Raw genomic sequence first — 21198 nt, forward strand, 5'->3', positions numbered from 1 at the left:
CAGAGGGAATTCATCTGCCTGGCAAATGAGTCCATCCTGACCTGGCTGCTCCACATTTGGGACGCTGCAGCCAATGACACCATTCTGGATGGAAGTGAGGCCAGGCAACTGGGATCCCTGTCCTGGGACATGGTCATTGACCAGGGGATTTGGAGAACCCAGGACACTCAGCCTCTGGTGGTAACTGCTAGCAAGTGTAAGGGACCGATACCTTTGTAAAGAAGACCTCCAGGTGCACCAAAGAAAATAGAGCACAATGGAACAAGGTATTCAATGCCTAAGGGAATTGACTGTGCTGGAGATAATTTTTTCGGAAGATGAGAGATTCCCTAAGAGCCCAGATGGTGTCCAGTGCACATCACAAATGTAGTTGAGATTCGTGCAGCTTGGATCAGGAATATAGTCCTGCTACCTAGTGATGCTGCAATGAAGGGAAAGAGAGGACAAGGTGGGTGTGTTGGTCAACGAACAGAGAATTTACAAGGACACTGTTACTGCCTGTTATGCACCCATGTCTCGTCCGTGGAAACAAAGCTGGCTGAGCAAGTTTGGAGCTTGATTGAAGAGGGCCATCAGAAACGGAGAAACAAACATAAGGAAGGAATTTACCATATCTCGTCAGAACCAACAAGAGTCTCTGCCATTAGGAGCAGATGTCCACCAGCCAAAGAGAGAGGATACACTCCACGAGGTAACCTCTGGTTTTTCCTTCAGGTGCATGGAGAAGACATGAGGAAGTGGGATAGAAATCCCACTGCTGGAATGTTGGGGAACACAAGACAGATGATGAATTTTGGACCTGGTTAACATAAGAGGTTTGATAACAGGATGCCTTGGCAAAAGCAAATGGAACTTTGAAAATTAGACCTAGATAGCAAGAAGATTAAATCGAACGGGTTTACTGGAAAAAGAAAATCCCATTAAACTCTGCAAGCAAGAGGTGTTGTTATATGCAGAGGTTTGTGTATGTGATTTTAGCCTAATCGTTGTAGTACACACTACTAGTCTCCCTGAAATAGTATATAAGTGTTTGTATCCCACAATAAAATCAGATTCTGATCACCAAACCAGTCTTCTCTGTCTCTATCGCTGACAATCCACCTCCTCTTTAGCAGCCTGGGCACATAAATTGAAAAGAGAAACATCTATCACAAGAAGCTCATCTAGCATCAATGCTGCTCCAGTCTTGCGTGGAGAGAACTCCAGACAGTATAGGAACAATAATATGACCTATTCTCTTGAAGGGACCTCAGGAACATATTTACAGGAGGAGAGCAACATGTACCATGACCAGGATTAGAGGGGCCCTGCCTCTAGCCAGGTAGAGGAAAGGGACAATCAGATCTTTTGGACTGTGTGGATCTGATGACCTGTCATGTCTGACCCACAAAGATGGATGGCTTTGGTTGACACTGGCACTCAATGTACCCTGATACCATCAAGGTATGTGGGAGCAGGATCCATTTCTATTTCTGGGTGACAGGAGGATCCCAACAGCTGACCGTACTAGAAGCTGAATTGAGTTTAACTGGGAACAAGTGGCAGAAACACCCCATCGTGACTGGCCCAGAGGCCCCATACATCCCCAGCATAGACTCTCTCAGGAGTGGGTATTTCAAAGACTCAAAAGGAAATTGTTGGGCTTTTGGGATAGCTTCTCTAGAGACAGAAGAAATCAGACAACTGAATATCCTGCCTGGTCTCTCAGATAATCTCTGCTGTGAGATTGCTGAAAGTGGAAGAACAACAGGTACCAATCACCACAGCAACAGTGCACTGTCGGCAATACCGCGCTGACAGAGACTCTGTGATTCCCATTCATAAGATGATTCATTAACTGGAGAGCCAAAGGGTGGTCAGCAAGGCTCGTTCACCCTTTAACAGCCCTACATGGCCAGGGTGTAAGTCCAATAGAGAATGGAGACTGATGGTAGATTACCGTGATCTGAATGAAGTCACACCACCAATAAGTGCTGCTGTGACAGACATCCTGGAACTTCAGTATGAGCTGGAGTCCAAGGCAGCCAAGTGGTATGCGACCATTGATATTACCAATGCCTTTTTCTCCATTCCTTTGGCAGCAGAGTGCAGGGCCCAGTTTGCCTTCAGCTGGAGGGGTGTGCAGTACACCTGGAACCAGCTGCCCCAGGGGTGGAAGCACAGTCCTACCATCTGCTATGGACTGATCCAGACTGTACTGGAAAAGGGCGAGGCTCCCAAACATCTACAGTATATTGATGACATCATTGCGTGGGGGAGCACAGCAGGGGAAGTCTTCGAGAAAGGAGAGAAGATTATCCAAATTCTGCTGAAAGATGGTTTTGCCATTAAGCAAAGTAAGGTTAAGGGACCTGCTCAAGAAATTAAATTTCTAGGAGTCATGTGGCAAGATGAACAATGCCAGATCCTGACAGAGGTTATAAAAAAATCACCGCTGTGTCCCCACCTACCAACAAGAAAAAAAACTCAGACTTTTCTAGGAGCCGTGGGCTTTTGGAGGATACATATCTTGGAGTACAGCACAATTGTAAACCCTCTTTATCTCGTGACTGTCTTGGGGTGATTTTATGATGATGCTTTATTCTTTGTCTGCTTTACACCCAGAAAACAACTGCTGTAGCGTTAAGATGGACCTGGGTGGTGGGGTGGAGGGCGTTGGGCTTCTGCGTGGGCTCTGTTCAATCTCTCTCTCTCCAGCGTGGTCGGTGGCTACATGGATTGTTACTTCATTGCCTTTTCTTGCTGGTTTAATTTTTGCCAATGTAGGCAAGAAGCTTCTGGGTTTTTTGGTTTTTTTGGGTTTTTTTCCCCCTTCCCCTGGCCTGGAAGCTTTTCACCAGCAAATTTTTTTGGCAGTTCTTTTTGTTTTTTTTTTTTTTTTTCTTCAGCCCAGGGAGCCTGTGGGGCTGCTCTGGCCGGTCCAAACCCCAGAAAGACTGAGCCAGCGAAAGAAGGGACATTCAACTCCACCAACTTCACCGGCTGCGAAAAGACCCACGCCAGAAAACCAACAGGTTCCCTGCTGCTGCATCAACTCTGTTCTCCTCCCCTCACAGAGACAAAGATGGGCGGTCGCCATCTTTGTCTCTCAGCCACGCAGCAAGTTGGGGGTGGGGTGTAAGGTTCAATTTTCTTTTTTTCCTGTGCTTTGTGGGTATCTTGGTTTGTTAATAAACAGTCCTCCTTTTTTTTTGTTTTCATCCCCTGGTATCCATTTCTCTCACTGGCAGAAGAAAAGGGAGTTATTGAAGCCCTCTCTCTTTAGAGAAAAACACTCATTTTAGAGCATTCTTGTCCTAGAATTTGTCTCCAAACCAAGACAATGACATGAAAGAGAAATTATTTCCAGTGGGGCCCTGAAAAACAACAAGCATTCAAACAAGTTAAGCAGGAGATTGCCCATGCAGTAGCCCTTGGACCAGTCAGAACAGGGCAGGATGTGAAGAATGTGCTCTACACTGTGGCCAGGGAGAATGGTCCTTCCTGGAGCCTCTGACAGAAGGGATGCAGGGATGATTGCCTAGGTTCTGGAGTCAGGGATACAAAGGATCTGAGGCCAGCTATACCTCAACCCAGAAAGAGATTCTTGCAGCTTATGAAGGGGTTTGAGCTGCCTCAAAAGTAATTGTCACCAAAGCGCAGCTGCTTCTGGCACCCCGACTACCAATGCTGGGTCAGATGTTCAAAGGAAAGGTTCCTGCCACCTACACCACATGAAGCAAGTGGATTGCACTGATCACACAGCAAGCCTGGATAGGACATCCTAATCACCCTGTGATTCTGGAAATAATAACAAACTGGCCCAAAGGTGAGACTTTTGAATTATCTTCTGAAGAGGAGGAACAAGTGACGTGTGCCAAGGAAGACCCACCATATAATGAGCTACCGGAGAGTGAGATTATATGCCCTCTTCACTGATGGTTCTTGCCGAATTGTAGGGACAAACTGGAAATGGAAAGCTGCAGTATGGAGCCCCACATGACAAGTTGCACAAGCTACCGAGGGACAAGGTGGATTGAGTCAGGTCACAGAGCTTAAAGCCATCCAACTGGCTTTGGATATTGCTGAATGAGAGAAATGGCTGAGGCTCTACCTTTACACCGACTTGTGGATGGTAGCTAATGCTCTGTGGGGATGGCTGGATCATTGGAGAAAGGCCAACTGTCAACGCAGCAGGAAACCCATCTGGGCCGCTGAGATTTGGCAGGACATCGCTGCCCGGGTAGAGAGGCTGATTGTGAAGGTTTGACACATGGATGCACACCTACACAAGAGTCAAGCTAATGAAGAGCATTGTAACAATGAGCAAGTGGATTGAGCTGCCAAGATGAAGATATCACAGGTGCATCTGGACTGGCAGCACAAGGGAGAATTATTTCTAGCTCATTGGGCCCACGATGCCTCTGGTCATCAGGGGAGAGATGCAACATACCGATGGGCCCGTGACTGAGGGGTGGACTTAACTATTGACAGTATCTCACAGGTCATCCACGGCTGCGAGACATGCACTGCAGTCAAACAGGCCAAGTCGGAGAAGCCTCTGTGGTATGGTTGGCAATAGTCAAAGTATAGGTATGGAGAAGCATGGCAAATTGACTACATCACCCTTCCCCAGAAACGCCAATGCAAGTACTATGTGCTGACCATAGTGGAAGCCACCACAGGATGGTTGGAGACCTACCCTGTGCCTCACGCTACTGCCCAGAACACCATCTTGGGTCTGAAAAAGTAAGCCTGGTACAGACATGGCACCCCTGAGAGAATAAAGTTGGACAATGAGACCCATTTCAAGAACAACCTTATAAACACTTGGGCCAGAGAACATGGTATTGAATGGATATATCATATCCCTTATCATGCACCAGCTGCTGGGAAAGTTGAATGGTGCAGCAGACTACTAAAAACCACCCTAAAGGCACTTGGCGGGGGGACCTTCAAAAATTGGGAAGTGAATTTAGCAAGAGCCACCTGGATAGTCAACAAACGAGGCTCCATCAATCCAGCTGGTCCTGCACAGTCTGAACCATTGCACACAGTGGATGGAGATAAAGTCTCTGTGGTACACATAAGAAGTATTTTAAAAAGGACTGTTTAGATCAGTCCCACCTCAGGCAAAGGCAAACCCATCCATGGGATTGTTTTTGTTCAAAGACCTGGTTACACTTGGTGGGTAATACAGAAAGATGGGGAAACCTGCTGTGTATCACAAGGAGACCTAATTTTAAGCGAGAGCTGTGTGCAAAGTTTTATTGTGCGTATATATATATATATATATATATATATATATATAAGTTGAGTTTAAAGAGGGTATTGATTTGGGTATGATGTAGATGGTAATAGAATAAGGGGTGGATAATGTCTTAGGTTACAATGTTAGATGGAACCAAAAGTATGTATATTATCACCATTTTCATAAGCTGTTAAAAGCAGGTGGGGCAGTGTTCTTATCTCTTACATGACTCATCCCTGATAACTCCTTCCAGGAGATATCTTCTGCTAATGGGCCATCAGGTCTCACTGCATGACTCAAAATTACATCATCCCATTGTGAGAAGCACTACCCAGGGGGAGGAACCAAGCATTCCTACCTGGATATAATCTGAGGTTTTGGAACACCACAGGCAGCCTTACCTACTGGATTCCCAGAACACAAGAGCTACAGAACCACCACTGGACATTCAGAGGAAGACCAGACCCTTCTACAGCATCACCACTTCAACAGAACCACATCTATGCCTTCAACAGGACTGCAGCCACTATTTAATCGGACTGCTACCACCACCCTGACCAAAAGGGTGTCAGGTTGTATCCTGACTCTGACAGTTTAAGCCAGTGTTTTCTGCCTTTGTTTTAATTTTCCTATTATAGTTCTGACTTAGAGTCTCCCACTGGTTTGTTTTCAGACTAACGCACTCCCATTTGAAGGAGAGACTCAGCAAACAAGTCAAAAATTTTAGTCTCATCGCTTGCTCCCTTACAGAAGAAACTAAGAAAGTAAAGTCATGAACCTGGCATAGGAAGCTTTATAGAATAAGCATAATTACAAAGGCTCCAAAGTAGAGATTAGAGGGCTTCTAGCTTGCTGCAGTTCAGAGGAAGGGATTTCCAAGAATCTGAACAGAAACTGCTGATAATTTTTAGCAATCTGTCAAAGGGACTTTATCAAACTTCTGGTCACTATGCAAAAAACAAAGTCCATCAAGAGGGGTGTCCAAACTCATTCAGGAAATAAAAAAACCACAAACCAAACCAAAACCAAAACCTCTAAAAGTACTACTGGAATCTCTGACATGCCTTAGGGTGTAGCACAATTCATAATCTTCATTTTAGTAAAGTTCTTTTTCTTTTCTTGAGTATGACAATAATGTAATCAGCATAACTGGAGGATAAAATATGATCTTATGAATTTTTCTGCTTAAGAATGTTTGGTAAATCATTATTCCCTGTCAACAATATTAATACAAAAGAAATATTACACTAGATAATAACAAGAATTGAACTACAGCAAATTATAATCAAGCATCTCTACTTGTTTAAAGACTGGAGGCTGTAATTAACCCTTCCTGAATTGTTCTTATAAACAATATGATCTGTGAGAGAGTTTTTTCTGAAACACATTTGGGGTTTTATCCATATGATTGTTTTTGAAGAATTATAGTTTTGTAAACTCAATTGTTAAAATAATCTGAGAAAAACCTGAAGTGTGACTACTTTTGAAATACCTAATGCAGCACCTAACTTTACAAGAAAAAGGCAACACACTAACAGTAGACTTGACCAATTATTTCATGTATCACATATAGATTAACATTTCCAATCAGTTTCAAATTCATTTGTAGGAACAAACTTTCGAAATAAGGAAATTACTTTAAAATTTATTGGTGAACACTTTTAATCTCCCTTCCAGACGTTGATTTTATTCTGACATCATACCTTGCATTCAAAAGTACTTTCAATTAACTAGATCCAGTAACATTTATATAAGATGATAATGAAAAAAGTCTGTGTCATCATCTTGGGTTGATGTTAGATTAAATCCATGTTAGTTTAAATCCATTATAGAGAAGTGACTGTCCCAGAACAAAATATAGTCATTACTGGGTAAGTAATATTATAAATCCTCCCATCCATTTAATGGGTACAATCAAGGGCATACACTACATGTATATTATGCTTAATTATTTTCTTAGTTCATGCTATAAATAAAAGTAAAATACACTTCTTAGTAAGCTGAATTTTAGTTATTTTCTACACCTCCTTACAAGAGCAAGTTTTTGCACTACCCTACTTAAAGCACAACCTGGATAAATGTGGGAATTCGCTTTCATGTTACACAAGAGCACCAAAGCAAAGTAAACACCATTAAAATACACCTTCTCTTTATAAAAAAAAAAAAAAGTGCTTTTCAGTATTACATTCTCAAAAAATATAAAAGAAAGCAACTTTCCCTAGATAGTTGGAATCACCGCAATACTTCATTGCAATTTCTCTAGATAAAAGAGAAACTTCTTCCCTTTACTTTTCTTAAAACACATCTGAACATAAAACAAAAAAATTCTTTCATCTGTAGGAACTGGATTTTGCAAATCTGCTTTTTCTTGGGAAAGCTACATTGGGTGCCAGTTTCATCTAGTACATAACACTATAAAATACAGACCTAATGAAAGTTTGTATACACAAAATACATGGTATCCAATTGTCACACCATCCTACTACACAGAGACATAATAATTTGCATTTTACACTGTCTCATTTCATATTCTGGTATTAAATGTAATCTTTAGCAAGATTACTATACAAATGACTACACTCATATCTCTATTTTTAAGTAAATAACCTCCCTATAACATATTTTTGAAAATGAATGGTAATATACTGGCTATAATTACACATTCTGTCATTTCATTCATTTGGTACATAAAACTAAATGTAAACAAACTTAATCCTTGATAGTGTTCTTCTATCTTTTTTTTTTGTGGGACTTTTAGGGGGAGATGAGTAATGGGGAGAAAAGGAAAGGAGCTGAATAAGAACTTTAAAGGTAAGAGAAAAAGTTTACTTACCTATAATGTAGTTTTGAGTTTTGCTCTGGCAGATTCACACTCTTGGGATGGGTGTGTCTGCTGCTATAGGCTTGGAATGAACTAAAAAAATAAGGGCTCACAGCAGGCATCCAAATGCCCCCTAAGTGATCCAATTATTTGAAATAAAATTATTACAGCTTCACTTCTCCCTAATTCAAAGAATCTACAATAAGATCCCAAAGTAGGTAAAATGGATCCTCAAAGGTAAAATATATAGGGGGGAAAATGCCAAAGAAATGAATAAGTTTGTCGCATTTAAAAAATGCTTGCAATCCTTTTAAGTTTAAAAAATATATATTAGCCTCACAATTAAATGGTAAGTGAGGAATGATTTCATGATTTTTCTTGCAAACACCAGAAAACTGTGCCTTTTACAAGTAAAAGTAGAACTCCTTAATCTGTTAAGATAGCTGCATCATATAAAGGGCCTTTGAAGTAGCCTAAAATCTAACAATGAACACACAATACCATGTATGGAAGAGCTCAAATTAAAATTTAGCAAATCCAAATAAAAAACTAAAACAATTTGAAAAAGAGTCTCTGAAAAAGAGATGGGTTGCTTTCTGTTTTTTCAAGAAATTTTCAATATTATCTTCCCTTTTTCTCTTTCTAGAAGACTCAGAGCTCCTTTTAACATCAGTATCTTAAATATTTTTGATTCACAGTATTTGGGAGTTTTAGAAAAGCATGAAATATCTTCAGGTAGAAACTTTGAACCTAAGGTAATTAATTAAGTAATAGAGCTAAATCTTAATTGACAAGAAGAACTTAATGTAATGTTCTGGGAAAGGTTTAGACTGAAAGTGACTGACTAGTTTTGAATTACTTTACTATAAACAAACATGTGATTACTGACAGTGATTAGAAGAAAGTGTGCATGAAGCTTCATTATTTCTAATTTCTTTAGAAAGGTATTGTTAAGATAACTTTACTGTCTGACCATTCAGGAGCCACTCACACCACTAGAGACTGTCACTGCTGGGACTGAAGTCTCTTCATAGCAGGCAACTCCAGTTAACCAATGGGTGCCCTGTTTGACTCCCTACCACAACACACTCAGTCAGACAAGTTTCCCTCACTGGCCCGGCCTCAGGCTTCCCACAGCAAAGTCCCAGACACCTGGTTCCTTTGAGTAATTAAATCATGTTGCAGTGATATAACAGCTGAAGCTGGAGCCTCCGGGACGGGACCCCAACAAAAGAATCCCTGGACTTTGGTACCCTCACAGTCTGTGCCTCGATAGTCTGGGGTCTTCCTGCTGAGTCATCTGCTCCTGCTGAGTCTCTGAGTGGCTGGTCACCTGGCTGGCTCTGCAGGTCCTCATACCCTTTGTTAGGTAAAGAGTCGGCACCAGTTCACAGCTGGGTCTCCAGTCATTTCCCACCACCCAGAGCACAATCTGTATCTCCCACTGCAGCTGCACACCATGTCATCAGCAGTAGTGGTATTCCTCAACAGTATCCTCATATACCTAGGCAGAAGATGGTTTACTTATTGTCGACTTGTGGAAAAAGATAATCCCTTTCTGTATTAATCCTTCTGAATTGCTTTTTTTAAAACTCAAATAATCTGAGTCTTGATAAACAATAGAAGGATCTATCTGTGATATTACACATCCTTTCAAAAAAGACCTAGCATTGATTAACAACTTGTATCTGATGAGGGTATAGAAGCCACTGAGAGGGGAGGCAATGGGAATTGAAAACCTGAGTCTTATCATGTTTCATGGACTCATTTGTTCTGAAGTTATTAAACATAATGGATGCATTAGACTGTAACTTTCAGAGCCTTGATCTCCAAACTCTTCAATCATTCCTTTAATTAACAGACACAGACAAATTACTTGCAAGATTAATCAGTACAGAGATACTTCCTTGATGGAAAAAGCAGGAAGAGATGGATTCTTGTCCTTCCACACAGAGGACAAGGACAAAACCAAATTTTGAAATTTTACACCCCTTTATAATGATGAAAAGACCATATAATCCATTTTTATTCCAAAATCCAAATAGATTAAAAGGATAAAATAAAAACAGTTCTGAAAAGCACTCAGATATGGAGGCAATAAGTCTATATTCTAAAATCTCTACTTATGCATATCTGATAGACATTAGATCAAATCTGAGAGATTTTGCATTAGTGATTTTTGCACTAAGAATTCCTTTTTCAAAAACCAAGGGCATAATAACAATAAGGTTCCAGAAAAATACACTGCTTTTCAAATAAGTCAGCACTTTTGAAAAGCGCTGTATTAGTTTCACCTAAGGGGACTGCATCCCTACTTTGAAAGACTTTGGTGGGAGCTAAATATTTTAACAGTTTTGTTAGAATCAGCAATTTATTACAGAAAGTACTATAATTTCCAAAGGACTGCAATCTCCATTTCCCACCTCTACCAAACATTATAAAGGCATCTCAACATTAAAAAAAAAAAAAAAAAAAAAACCCAAAACCTTAGCATTGCCTTAGGCAAGTGTAATAGTTGTATAAATTTTAGCAAGAACCTTCCAAAAAAATATCTCTGCCTCTCCTCTGGAATAAACAGTTCCACCACACTAATGGTTCCCAACCTCAGAAAGAACATGTCATATCCATGCAAAGTCTTACTGTTAAAAAAGAAGCATCTGAAAACATCTGATGAAGCATAGTACTGTAGAGATTTCATGTCAGCCATACGAGGAGCAGCTACGGTCACTTGGCTTGTTCAGCCTGGAGAAGAGGAGACTGAGGTCAGACCTCATCACTGTCTACAACTTCCTCACAAGGGGAAGAGGAGGGACAGGCACTGATCTCTTCTCTGGTGACCAGCAACAGAACCTGAGGGAACAGCTGGAGGTGTATCAGGGAAGGTTTAGGTTGGATATCAGGAAAAGGTTCTTCACACAGAGGGTGGTCAGGCACTGGAACAGGTTCCCCAGGGAAGTGGTGACGGTGTCAAGACTGACAGAGTTCAAGAAGCCCTTGGACAATGCTCTCAGGCACAGGGTGGGATCATTGGGGTGTCTTGTGCAGGGCCAGGATTTGGACTCAGTGATCCTTGTGGGTCCCTGCCAACTCAGGCTATTCTATGGTTCAACACATCTAAAAACAATGACACAAGAGATCACTAATCTTCTATCAAAACTTGTGAGTACAATTCTACTCAAAGTAATTTATGGAAGACAGCAACGCATGCCTACACAGAAAGTGTAGTGTGACTGTAATATGTATTTCCATGCCTCAATTACAAAAGCAGCAATGCTTTCAAAAGCATATGCTTTCATGCAGATTTTACCATGTGCTAGCACCTAGAGTAAGATCTTTAGAGGGACACTTGCTATGTACATCATCAGCTAGCACTATACATTCCTGTTCTAATTAGACTGAGTGCATGCTACAAGCATGCTCTTTTCTTGGCATAATATGATCTGAAGTTACAGTAGATGTACTAAAATGCACAAATTCAGGGCTCTTGCATAAATACACTAAGTAACTTGACAAAAATGAATTATATATTTAGGAGTTACTGGATATTTTTCTAACATATTCCCATAGGAACAATAGAGTAAGCTTCTTCCTGCAGTCACACCAAACCAAATTACTATAACTAGAACAATCCCTGAGCATATGAACTTGTAGACATAGTACAAAATTACAAGCAATGGCAAGTTTTACCAAAAAATAAGAACCATATTTCTCCAAGGTAAGAATTTTTCAGGAAATCTGTCTCAAGACTGCTAAAAATCCTTTTACTCAATATTATTAATTCATGGCTGAAACCTCAGCAGCTAAAGTGAAAAGAACTGCTGTCTGGCATAGGGGCAACTTACTGCAAGTGAATAAATGGTGGTCATTTGTCGCAATATAAGGCAACAACTCTTGCACCTGATTCACAGCAATTGCAGGAACTCAAGAAGAACTGAGACTTGCCAGAGGATACAGGTGGAAGGAAAGGATAAGGTTGGAATCCCTAATTGGTAAGATGGATATTGAAAAGTGGTGAAAGGGTGAGATCACATTCTATAAAAATCACTTCTTTCCCCAAAAGAAACATATCGGTCTGTCCATGGCTATGTAATTATGGTTTACAAACTTCACAACTCATGCTCAATATCTCCTGAAAGCCAGAAAAAAACAGAAAGAGTGTTTTAGTCTCACTTTGTTTAAAGATTGCTGTGCATCATCAAAAATACAGTGCATTTTTTGAGATGCTTCTTAGCTAAAATGTGCTGGAGAATCTACTCAAAGTATGGGGATATAAAAGTAGCTTTTTAAGTAGTAGAAGACAAACTCTCCATAAATAAACTTAAAATTAGTAGAAATATAAGCACAGTAACCAACTTCATAATTTCATTAAATCAAAATTAAAGGTAGTAAAGATTTCTTTTAAGGTGAGCACCCATTTTCTTTGTATATTCACAATGTTTTCTAACAAGACTTGATTTAGTTATCAAATGAGAAATACCTAAAAAGTTAATCCTTTTAAGGAACTGCAACAAGAACATTTACACACACACACAAACACTCTCTATCTTCAGGCATCTTTAAAAACAGAAAAAAAATTATCTTTGAATAGGGAGAAAACTTGCTCATTCTCTGATGGTTAACCATCCAAACCATATGTAAATTAAGTTGCCTCCATGCAAGTACATCCAAAATAGACCATTTTTACCTATGAACTTCTAGAATCAGAATTTATGCTGTTCTCCACTCTGCAAATTTTTATTTGGAGTATCTAACAAATTAGCATTATATTATAAAAGAATTTTTTAAGAAGTAGTTAAACAGAAGGCAGAGGAAGCTTCTGAAAAATAAGTATGCTAACCTATCACTGTCTACTTAAAAAATCACATCCTCAAGATTTACATGTGAGTTTGCATCCACTTTTGATATTTTTGAAGGCTAAGACCTTCAAACCAGCTAACAACAACAACAAAAAAAAAAAGGAAAAAGAGAAGTAGGAAAAAAATTTAAAAAAAATAAAAGGAAAAAAAAATCAAAGAGGACAGATTGATAGATTGAATGTAATCAGTTAAGACAACCAGTACAGCTACTGAAGTGAAGAGCAAACATTTCACAGGCTTATCTGGTTCTGTGCTAGAGACCATATCGATATATGGTAGATCTCTAAAACTTGGAAAGCCTACATAACAATGAATATCCAGCTGAACAAATATTGGAGACAATAAAGTAGTATATATTACCCAATCATTACAGTGCCTTTAAAAGAATAGATATGATTTTAGTCTAACACCTCCTTCTCATAAGGTTCAAATTGGGATATGAATATAAATGGCATAAAAGAGCTTCCCTGTATTTTCTTAAATTATTTACTTTTCTTAACTAGTTAATACTTTAACCACCAAAACTTAATACAAATTTTTAAATTACAGTACTGATAAGATTTTAGAAACTATAAACAACATCAATTGTATTTCACTCAGTCTCATGGTTCAAAATAAGGGTAGCTTAAAAAGAATGTTGAAACACAAGACCTTCCCTTTCCATCCATTAAGATCCCAAATAAAGAATGCTAAATATTTAAAAAATGTATATATGAGAGATTATAATTCACTGTTTTAAGGGGAATGGTGATGAATGTCATAGAACCACCTACACTGAGTAAACAGAATTGTACTATGTGACAATGACAGAAAAGTTTATATATGGGGTCTATATGCATATATATACTTTTATAATATATAGTATATACACACACACACAATCCTTTTACCTTTATCTTGCACTTCTTTTGAAAATCGCTCCCTTTCAATAGCTGATTCACGTTCTATCCGCTCAATTTCAGCCAATGCATCCAATTCTACTTCATCATATGACGTTATAGCTCCTTGTTGCGAAACCTGTTGCTGTGTCTGTACCACAGGAGTTTGAGGCTGTTTTGCAGCAACTGAAGTGTTCTGTTGTAAAACAGGCACTTGTTGTGCCTGAAGGAAAGCTGTTTGTTCATGCTGCAGCAAACACTGAGCAGCATTTAGTGGGCGGTTAACATCCTGTGGAGTAACGGGTGTTTTAGAAGTCTGTCCTGGGTACTGCACATTAAAAGGAATATCACCCTCTGACACACTGCTGTTTTCCAAACCAGAAAGCATATCATCCTGCTGGTCCATATCCGAAGATCTTACACGAGACAGTCTTAATGTAAGCTTAGTGGAGTCCTTGGAAGGAGAGCTAATGATATCATACATTGCAGCTTTTTCAGTCTGGTCTTTTTCATCCTTGCCTAACTTCATTTTCTTTTGTTTCTTTTGCTTTCTTTCTGGAGAATCTAACAATATGTCTGGGGGAACATCTCTAGGTGATGAATAAGGTGGAGGTTGAGACTGTTGGATTAAAGGTTGTCTTGATCCTAGAATAATAATTCAGAAAAACTGAACAGTTATGTTGTTCCATGTTTATATAAAAACACACTAAATATAACCTACATAATTTTAATATGTATTTGTACATATATCTGTGTTCATAAAAAGTCTAAGTGAGATTGGAAGAAAGCACATCATTTCTAAATCAAGATGTAATTCAGATAGTTACACTGCATTTCCTAGGAATTTTAGCAGTCTGCTGCAGGCAGATAAGGGATCATTTCAGAGAAGATGAAACAAAACACACCACCAAAAAAGACTACATAAAAATTGTACCTGCAGGTTTAGAATATCAACTATTAGAAAGTAGTCAATGAAAGCACCCTGACTACAGAAAAAAGAAATATCAAAAAGATTCTTAATAAGGTCCAGTGATGAAGAGGTAATGTTCAGTGCATAGGCATTAGCCGCACATTTTTAAGAAACCAAATATATATCTATATATAATCAAAACATATACAGCCTCCTTAACTTTAATTCTGACAGTTAATTTTCAACTTTTGTTTTTTGGGGGTTCTTATTAAATTTCAGGTAAATTCATTCCAACCTCCCCCACTCACTGCTATCTAAAAACCACTAATTGTCTTAGAATATTTTTCATCATTCCCTGCTTTATCTCCACTCTTTTTTTCAACATATGAATTTCTAGTCCTACATACACCCATTTCAGACTGAGTACATCTAGGTAAATTTTTAAAAGAGAACATTCTTTGTTAAAAACAGTCTTTGTTGCATCACAGTTAAGATGGCCACAACACACAGAGCATCATCATACAATTACAGAAAGCATCAACCCCAGAGTAAGACCACACCACCTCAAAAGAATTCAAGCATCTACCCTTCATGCCCTTTAGCCCAACCTTTTATACTCCTCATGTTCATGCAATGCACCTGTGCCTTCTGTTCCCTTTCGTGACTGGTTAGTACACCTCAGCACTCCATGTCTCATTGCTTTCAATACTGGTCACCTGCTTTTCACAGCTGTAGCCCATTAGGGATGAGGCTCGGCCACAGCCCCATTCCCAATTACCACAAACTGTGTACCTACAAGTCTTCAATTAATAACATGACATTTTTGGTCATTAAATTAAGCCAGCTCCCCATAACTGTTAGCCCAGGAAAAGCTTTGAAAAAGAGAGAAGCTTTTAAACATGTCTCATTTATAGCTAAGCTATAATTTTTGGCTTAAAAAGGAGTACTGGTAGGAAAAAAAAAAATAAAAGCTTATTGCCTATACCAATAGGGCCAGCCTCCTCTTGTTAAACAATGCAAACATTTCTCCAATCCCATTCATCCACTGAGGAATACTGATCTTCAGAAAGCAGTGACAGATTATTATTAGTCATTCTGTTTTAGGTCATCATAGGTCAATACTTCTAACAACACTCAAAAACTAATTGAAATACAAGTCCCCATGTGCTTTATTCAAGATATACCACTAAACAATAAAGTAGCTTTATTCTGAAGCTCAAATTTCTACCATATATTTTAAGAAATATTAAGAATTATTAAGCAATGTACTAACCTGTAAATGAAAAAGAGAATGGATACTTCTAGCAAAGCTTCAATTCATATAAAAGGTGTGCCTTTACTGATGACTTCTTTGCATAGACTACTATGCTTATTTTCTCTCCCTAGTATGTTCTGTGAAAGTCCTATAACTTCTGTATGTAGAGAGCAGGGTATGAAATGGATTTATCTTACCCTTTTTCTTGACCATCACCAACAACTCCATATTATGCCAATTAAATCCACAATTTTGGGAAGCCCTGTTTTGTCTCATCCTGATTCCCAAGATCTTTTCACTACTCAATTTCCCCTCTTCAGATTAGATACCACACTCAATCACCAGTACTGAAGACCTGGCTACACCCTATGAAGATCTCTCACTTGCCTTCAACCTAAGATTCCTATTCTTGTGATGTCCCCTCCACACACACACACTTCTAATTACTGTCTCTTTAGACATTAATTTACATAATCTCAGTATACTATACAGCAGAAACTGTTTGCTATTAATTTACTGTACAGCAGAAACTGTTTGCTATTAATTTTTCTTAAGGCAATGACTACCACTCACTGGAAATACAGGCTGCATTTTTGTTTCTACAAATATTAGAGGCAACTCACAACTTTTTTGAGATCTTATTAACATCTTACTCTTGATTTATCTCCTAAATAAATACTTAATAAGTTGCAACAATAGAACATTTCCTGTTTTTCACAGCTGCCCTTCAAATAAAAGAGACATTTCATTCTTCCTTGTCAAAAACATTTAAGTAAATTTGACAAGATTATTTTTAATTGTATTCATTTGGTATTTATCATGCTGAAAAATAACACTGCATCAACAGATAAGGTGGTTCTTTTTATCTTTGGGTCGAATTGAGGAAGTCAGAAGGCACGGTAAGTGGCGACAGCAGGAGCCACAACTTCAGCATATTCAAATGGCTCCAGGGAGTGCTGTGAACAAGGTGGGCAAACAGGGTGGGGCGCAGCAGTTTGCACGGCAGGATGGGTAGGAAGGGCTCAGTCCCCCTACTAGCTCCAGAGCTCAAGTCGTGGTCAAACGCCTTCTCAGGAAAAACCTGGGTATGGTAACCACTCAGTGGGGACTCATGCCCTCTGCAGTCACCAGAAAGGATGTCCCAACACAGAAAAAAACATGCAGCCGTCCAAGTCTCAGGCTTCAGGGGGAGCCAGAGACTGGCACTGTCATTGGACAGAAGTAGAGACAACAGCTGGGTGAGGTGTGATAAAGTGGGCGATCTGTTCAGCCTGGTGGTGGAGCTGAGAGAGGAGGTAGAAAGGTTAAGAAGTATCAGAGATTGAGGAGTTTGACTGGTAGAACCATGCTCTGGCCTCCCCGAGACAGGAGCAACCACCAGAAAATAAACCAGATCAAGAGGGTTCTGTATCTTCCCCTTGCCAGGCTGAAGGCAGTAAATCAAAAGGGGTTAATGGAGGCAAGTCCTTCCTTGGGGAAAAAAGTCAAAGCCCTTCCTGCCCACCTCACCCTCCCAGATTCCTCTGGAACACACGAGTAAGGTTCTGGTTGTTAAAGGTTGTCACCAGGAAAGTTCCTAGCCTGGTTTGGCCAATAGATTACTACCCATTACTGGTCCTTCACATTGGTGGCAATAAAGTAGTACCACATAGTCCGAGGGTGATCAAAAGAGACTTTAAGGCCCTGGGATGGTTGGTGATGGATTGTACAACATAGGTAATTTTCTCCTATATCCTTCCAGTTGCAGACAGAGACACTGGAAGAAACAGACAGACCCTGTCTATTAATACATGGCTCCATGGCTGGTGTCACCAAAAAATTTTGATTTTTTTGACAGTAGGGTGGCCTACATGGCACTGGGCTTGCTGGCATAAGGTGGAATTCACCGCTCAAAGGGGGAAGAGCATTGTCGGCCAGGACCTAGCAGGGCTTATTGATAGGACTTTAAACTAGATGTGAAGGGAGAAGGGGACATCATCAGGTTTAACAGTGATAAGGTATGGGACAACATGCCATCCCACTGATACCAGTTTAATGCCAGCAAGAAACGCCCAGAGCCTGGAGACGGATCTCAGGTCAGCAGGAGAGCAGCTGAAGGACAACACCAAGGAATTCCAGGCACTCCAGCCAGTAAGCCAGCTTCATCAGGGGCCCAACTTAAACACCTCTATGCAAACACATGCAGCATGGGGAATAAACAGGAAGAATGAGAGATGTGCACACACCTACGATCTTACTGGCATCATGAAAACATGGTGGGATGACTCCTATGACTGGAGTGGTGGAATGGAAGGATACAGGCTCTTTAGCCTGTATCAGGAAGGACAGACAGGGAAGACAAGGAGGCAGTGTTGCCCTCTATGTCAATGACCACCTAGAATGTACGGAGCTCTGCCCAAAGATGGATGAGGAGCTGTCTGAGAGCTTATGGGTCAGGACCAAAGGGAGGACAGGGACAGGTGATTTTATAGTGGGGGTCTGCTACAGGCCACCTGACCAGAAAGACTGAGCCAATGAGGCCCTCTACAGACAGATAGGAGCAGCTTCATATTCACAAGCACTGGTGCTCATGGAAGACTTCAACCTCCCGACATCTGCTGGAGTGACAACACAACAGGGCACAGGCAATCCAGGAGGTTTCAGGAATGTGTTGATGACAACTTCCTCCTCCAAGTGACAGAGGAGCCAACAAGGAGAGGTGCTACACTGGACCTTGCTCTCAACAACAAGGAGGGGCTGGTGGGGAATGTGAAGCTCAATGGTAGGGTTCGTGACCCTTAGGGTAGCAAGGAGGGCACACAACAAGCTCACTGCCCTGGATTTCAGGAAAGCAGACTGGTCTCTTCAGGGAGCTCCTTTATAGAGGTCCATGGGATAAAGCTCTGATGGGACAAGAGGCTTGTGAAAGCTGGTTGTTATTCAAGGATCACCTCTTCCAAGCTCTAGAGTGATGCATCCCAATAATGAGGATGTCGGGCAAAAATGCCAGAAGACACCAGCATGGATGAACAAGGAGTTCCTGGACAAACTCAAACACAAAAAGGAAGCTGACAGAGGGTAGAAACAGGGACAAGTAGCCTGGGAGGAAGACAGAGAGATTGAGCATCTAGGGACCAGGTTAGGAGAGCCAAAGCCCTGGGAGAATTAAACCTGGCCAAGGATATCAAGGGCAACAAGAAAAGCTTCTAAAGGTACATTGGTGATAAAAGGAAGACTACAGAAATATGGGCCCTTTCCAGAAGGAAACAGGAGACCTGCTTACCCAGAATATGTAAAAGGCTGAGGCACTCAACGACTTTTTTGCCTCAGTTTTCACCAGCAAGTGCTCCAGCCACACTGCCTGAGTTGCAAAAGGTAAAGGCAAGGACTAGGAGAATGAAGAACCACCCACTGTAGGAGAAGATCAGATTTGAGAACATCTAAGGAACCTGAAGGTACACAAGTCCATGGGACCTGATGAGATATATCCAAGAGTCCTGAGGGAACTGGCAGAGAAAGTGGCTAAGTCACTATCCATAATATTTGAGAAGTCATGGCTATACAGTGAAGCTCCCACTGACTGGAAAAGGGAAAGCATAATCCCCATTTTTAAAATTAAAATGTTGAAGACCCAGGGAACTACAGGCCAGTCAATCTCACCTCAGTGTTTGGCACGATCATGGAGCAGATCCTCCTGGAAACTATGCTAAGGCACATGGAAAATAAGGAGGTGACTGGTGACAACCAACATGGCTTCACTAAGGGCAAATCATACCTGACAAATTTGGTGACCTTCTATGACAGGGCTACAGCAGTGGTGGATGAGAGCAGGGTGACTGATGCCATCTACCTGGAATTCTGCAAAGCATTTGACACTGTCCCACACAACATCCTTGTCTCTAAACTGCAGACATAGATTCGACAGATGGACCACTCAGTGCATAAAGAACTAGCTGGATGGTCACACTCAAAGAGTTGTGGTCAACGGCTCAATATCTAAGTGGAGACTGGTGACAAGTGACCTTCCTCAGGGGTTGGTATTGGGACCAGCACTGTTTAACATCTTTTCTGGTGACATGGACAGTGGGATCAAGGGCACACTCAGCAAGTTCACTGATGTCATGGAGCTGTGCAATGCAGTTGACACACTGGAGGGAAGGAATGCCATTCAGAGGAACCAGGAGAGGCTTGAGACGTGGGCTTGTAGGAACCTTATCAAGGTCAACAAGGCTAAGTGCAAGGTCCACCACCTGGGTCCGGGCAATCCCAAGCACAAGTACAGGCTGGGCAGAGAATGGGTTGAGAGTGGCCCTGGGGAGAGACTTGGGGGTATTGGTTGACAAGAAGCTCAACATGAGCTGGTAGTGTGCACTTACAGCCCAGAAAGACAACCCTCTCCTGGGCTGCATCCAAAGAGGAGTGGCCAGCAGGTCAAGGGAAGTGATTCTGTCCCTCTACTCTGCTCTGGTGAGACCCCACCTGCAGTACTGCCTCCAGCTCTGGAGTCCCCAGCACAGCAAGGACACGGACCTGCTGAAGCAAGCCCAGAAGAGGCCACCAAGATGATTAGAGGGCAGGAGCACCTCTGCTATGAGGAAAGGCTGAGAGAATTAGGACTCTTCAGCCTGGAGAAGAGAAAGCTCCAGGGAGACCTTAGAGCAGCCTTCCAATAACTGAAGGGAGCCTGCAACAAAGCCAGAGGAGGACTCTTATTAGGGAGTGTAGCAATAGGACAAGGAGCAAGGGCTTAAAGCTGAAAGACGGTAGATCTAGATTAGATGTTAGGAAGGAAGTCTTCCCTGTGAGTGTGGTGAGGCCCTGGGACAAGTTGTCCAGAGAAGCTGTGTCTGCCAAATCCCCAAAGTGTTCAAGGCCAGGCTGGATGGGGCCTGGAGCAACCTGGTCCAGCAGAAGGTGTCCCTGTCCACAGTAGGTGGTTGGAACATGATAGTCATTAAGGTCCCTTTCAACCCAAGCCATTCTATGATTCTATTAAATATTTTTTTGGAGTCATAAGCTGGCAAAGAAAAAGACTAGAATATCCATATTGCACTCATGGATGGTTGGTTTGCTTGATAAAATGGAGGTGATGACAGATCCTAAGAAACATACACACACTACTGCTCAATATTTTAAGAGACTTCAATCTACAATGTGTCATGTTGGTTTTTTTTTTTTTTTAATTTAATACAATCCTATTTACCACCTTCACATAAACTGTTTTCATGAAAATGAGATCAGACAAATTCACCCTGGAACCCTGGCTAAA

General features: G+C 41.0%; 1 protein-coding gene across 6 annotated transcripts in view; it reads right to left on the bottom strand.

Moving 5' to 3' along the window:
* LOC103824654 (nipped-B-like protein) overlaps nucleotides 1-21198 on the bottom strand; it is a 176156-nt gene that overhangs the window by 76085 nt on the left and 78873 nt on the right. For 5 of the 6 annotated variants that reach the window (XM_050986312.1, XM_050986310.1, XM_050986311.1 and 2 more), the window contains one exon: nucleotides 13798-14430. The exons of the other annotated variant lie outside the window; for it this stretch is intronic. In XM_050986312.1, coding sequence (XP_050842269.1) covers nucleotides 13798-14430 — 633 coding nt within the window. The remainder of the gene's footprint in view (nucleotides 1-13797; nucleotides 14431-21198) is intronic. 6 annotated transcript variants of the gene reach the window in all.

This window comes from Serinus canaria, chromosome W, assembly GCF_022539315.1.
Source record: "Serinus canaria isolate serCan28SL12 chromosome W, serCan2020, whole genome shotgun sequence".
Classification (NCBI taxonomy): Eukaryota; Metazoa; Chordata; class Aves; order Passeriformes; family Fringillidae; genus Serinus; species Serinus canaria.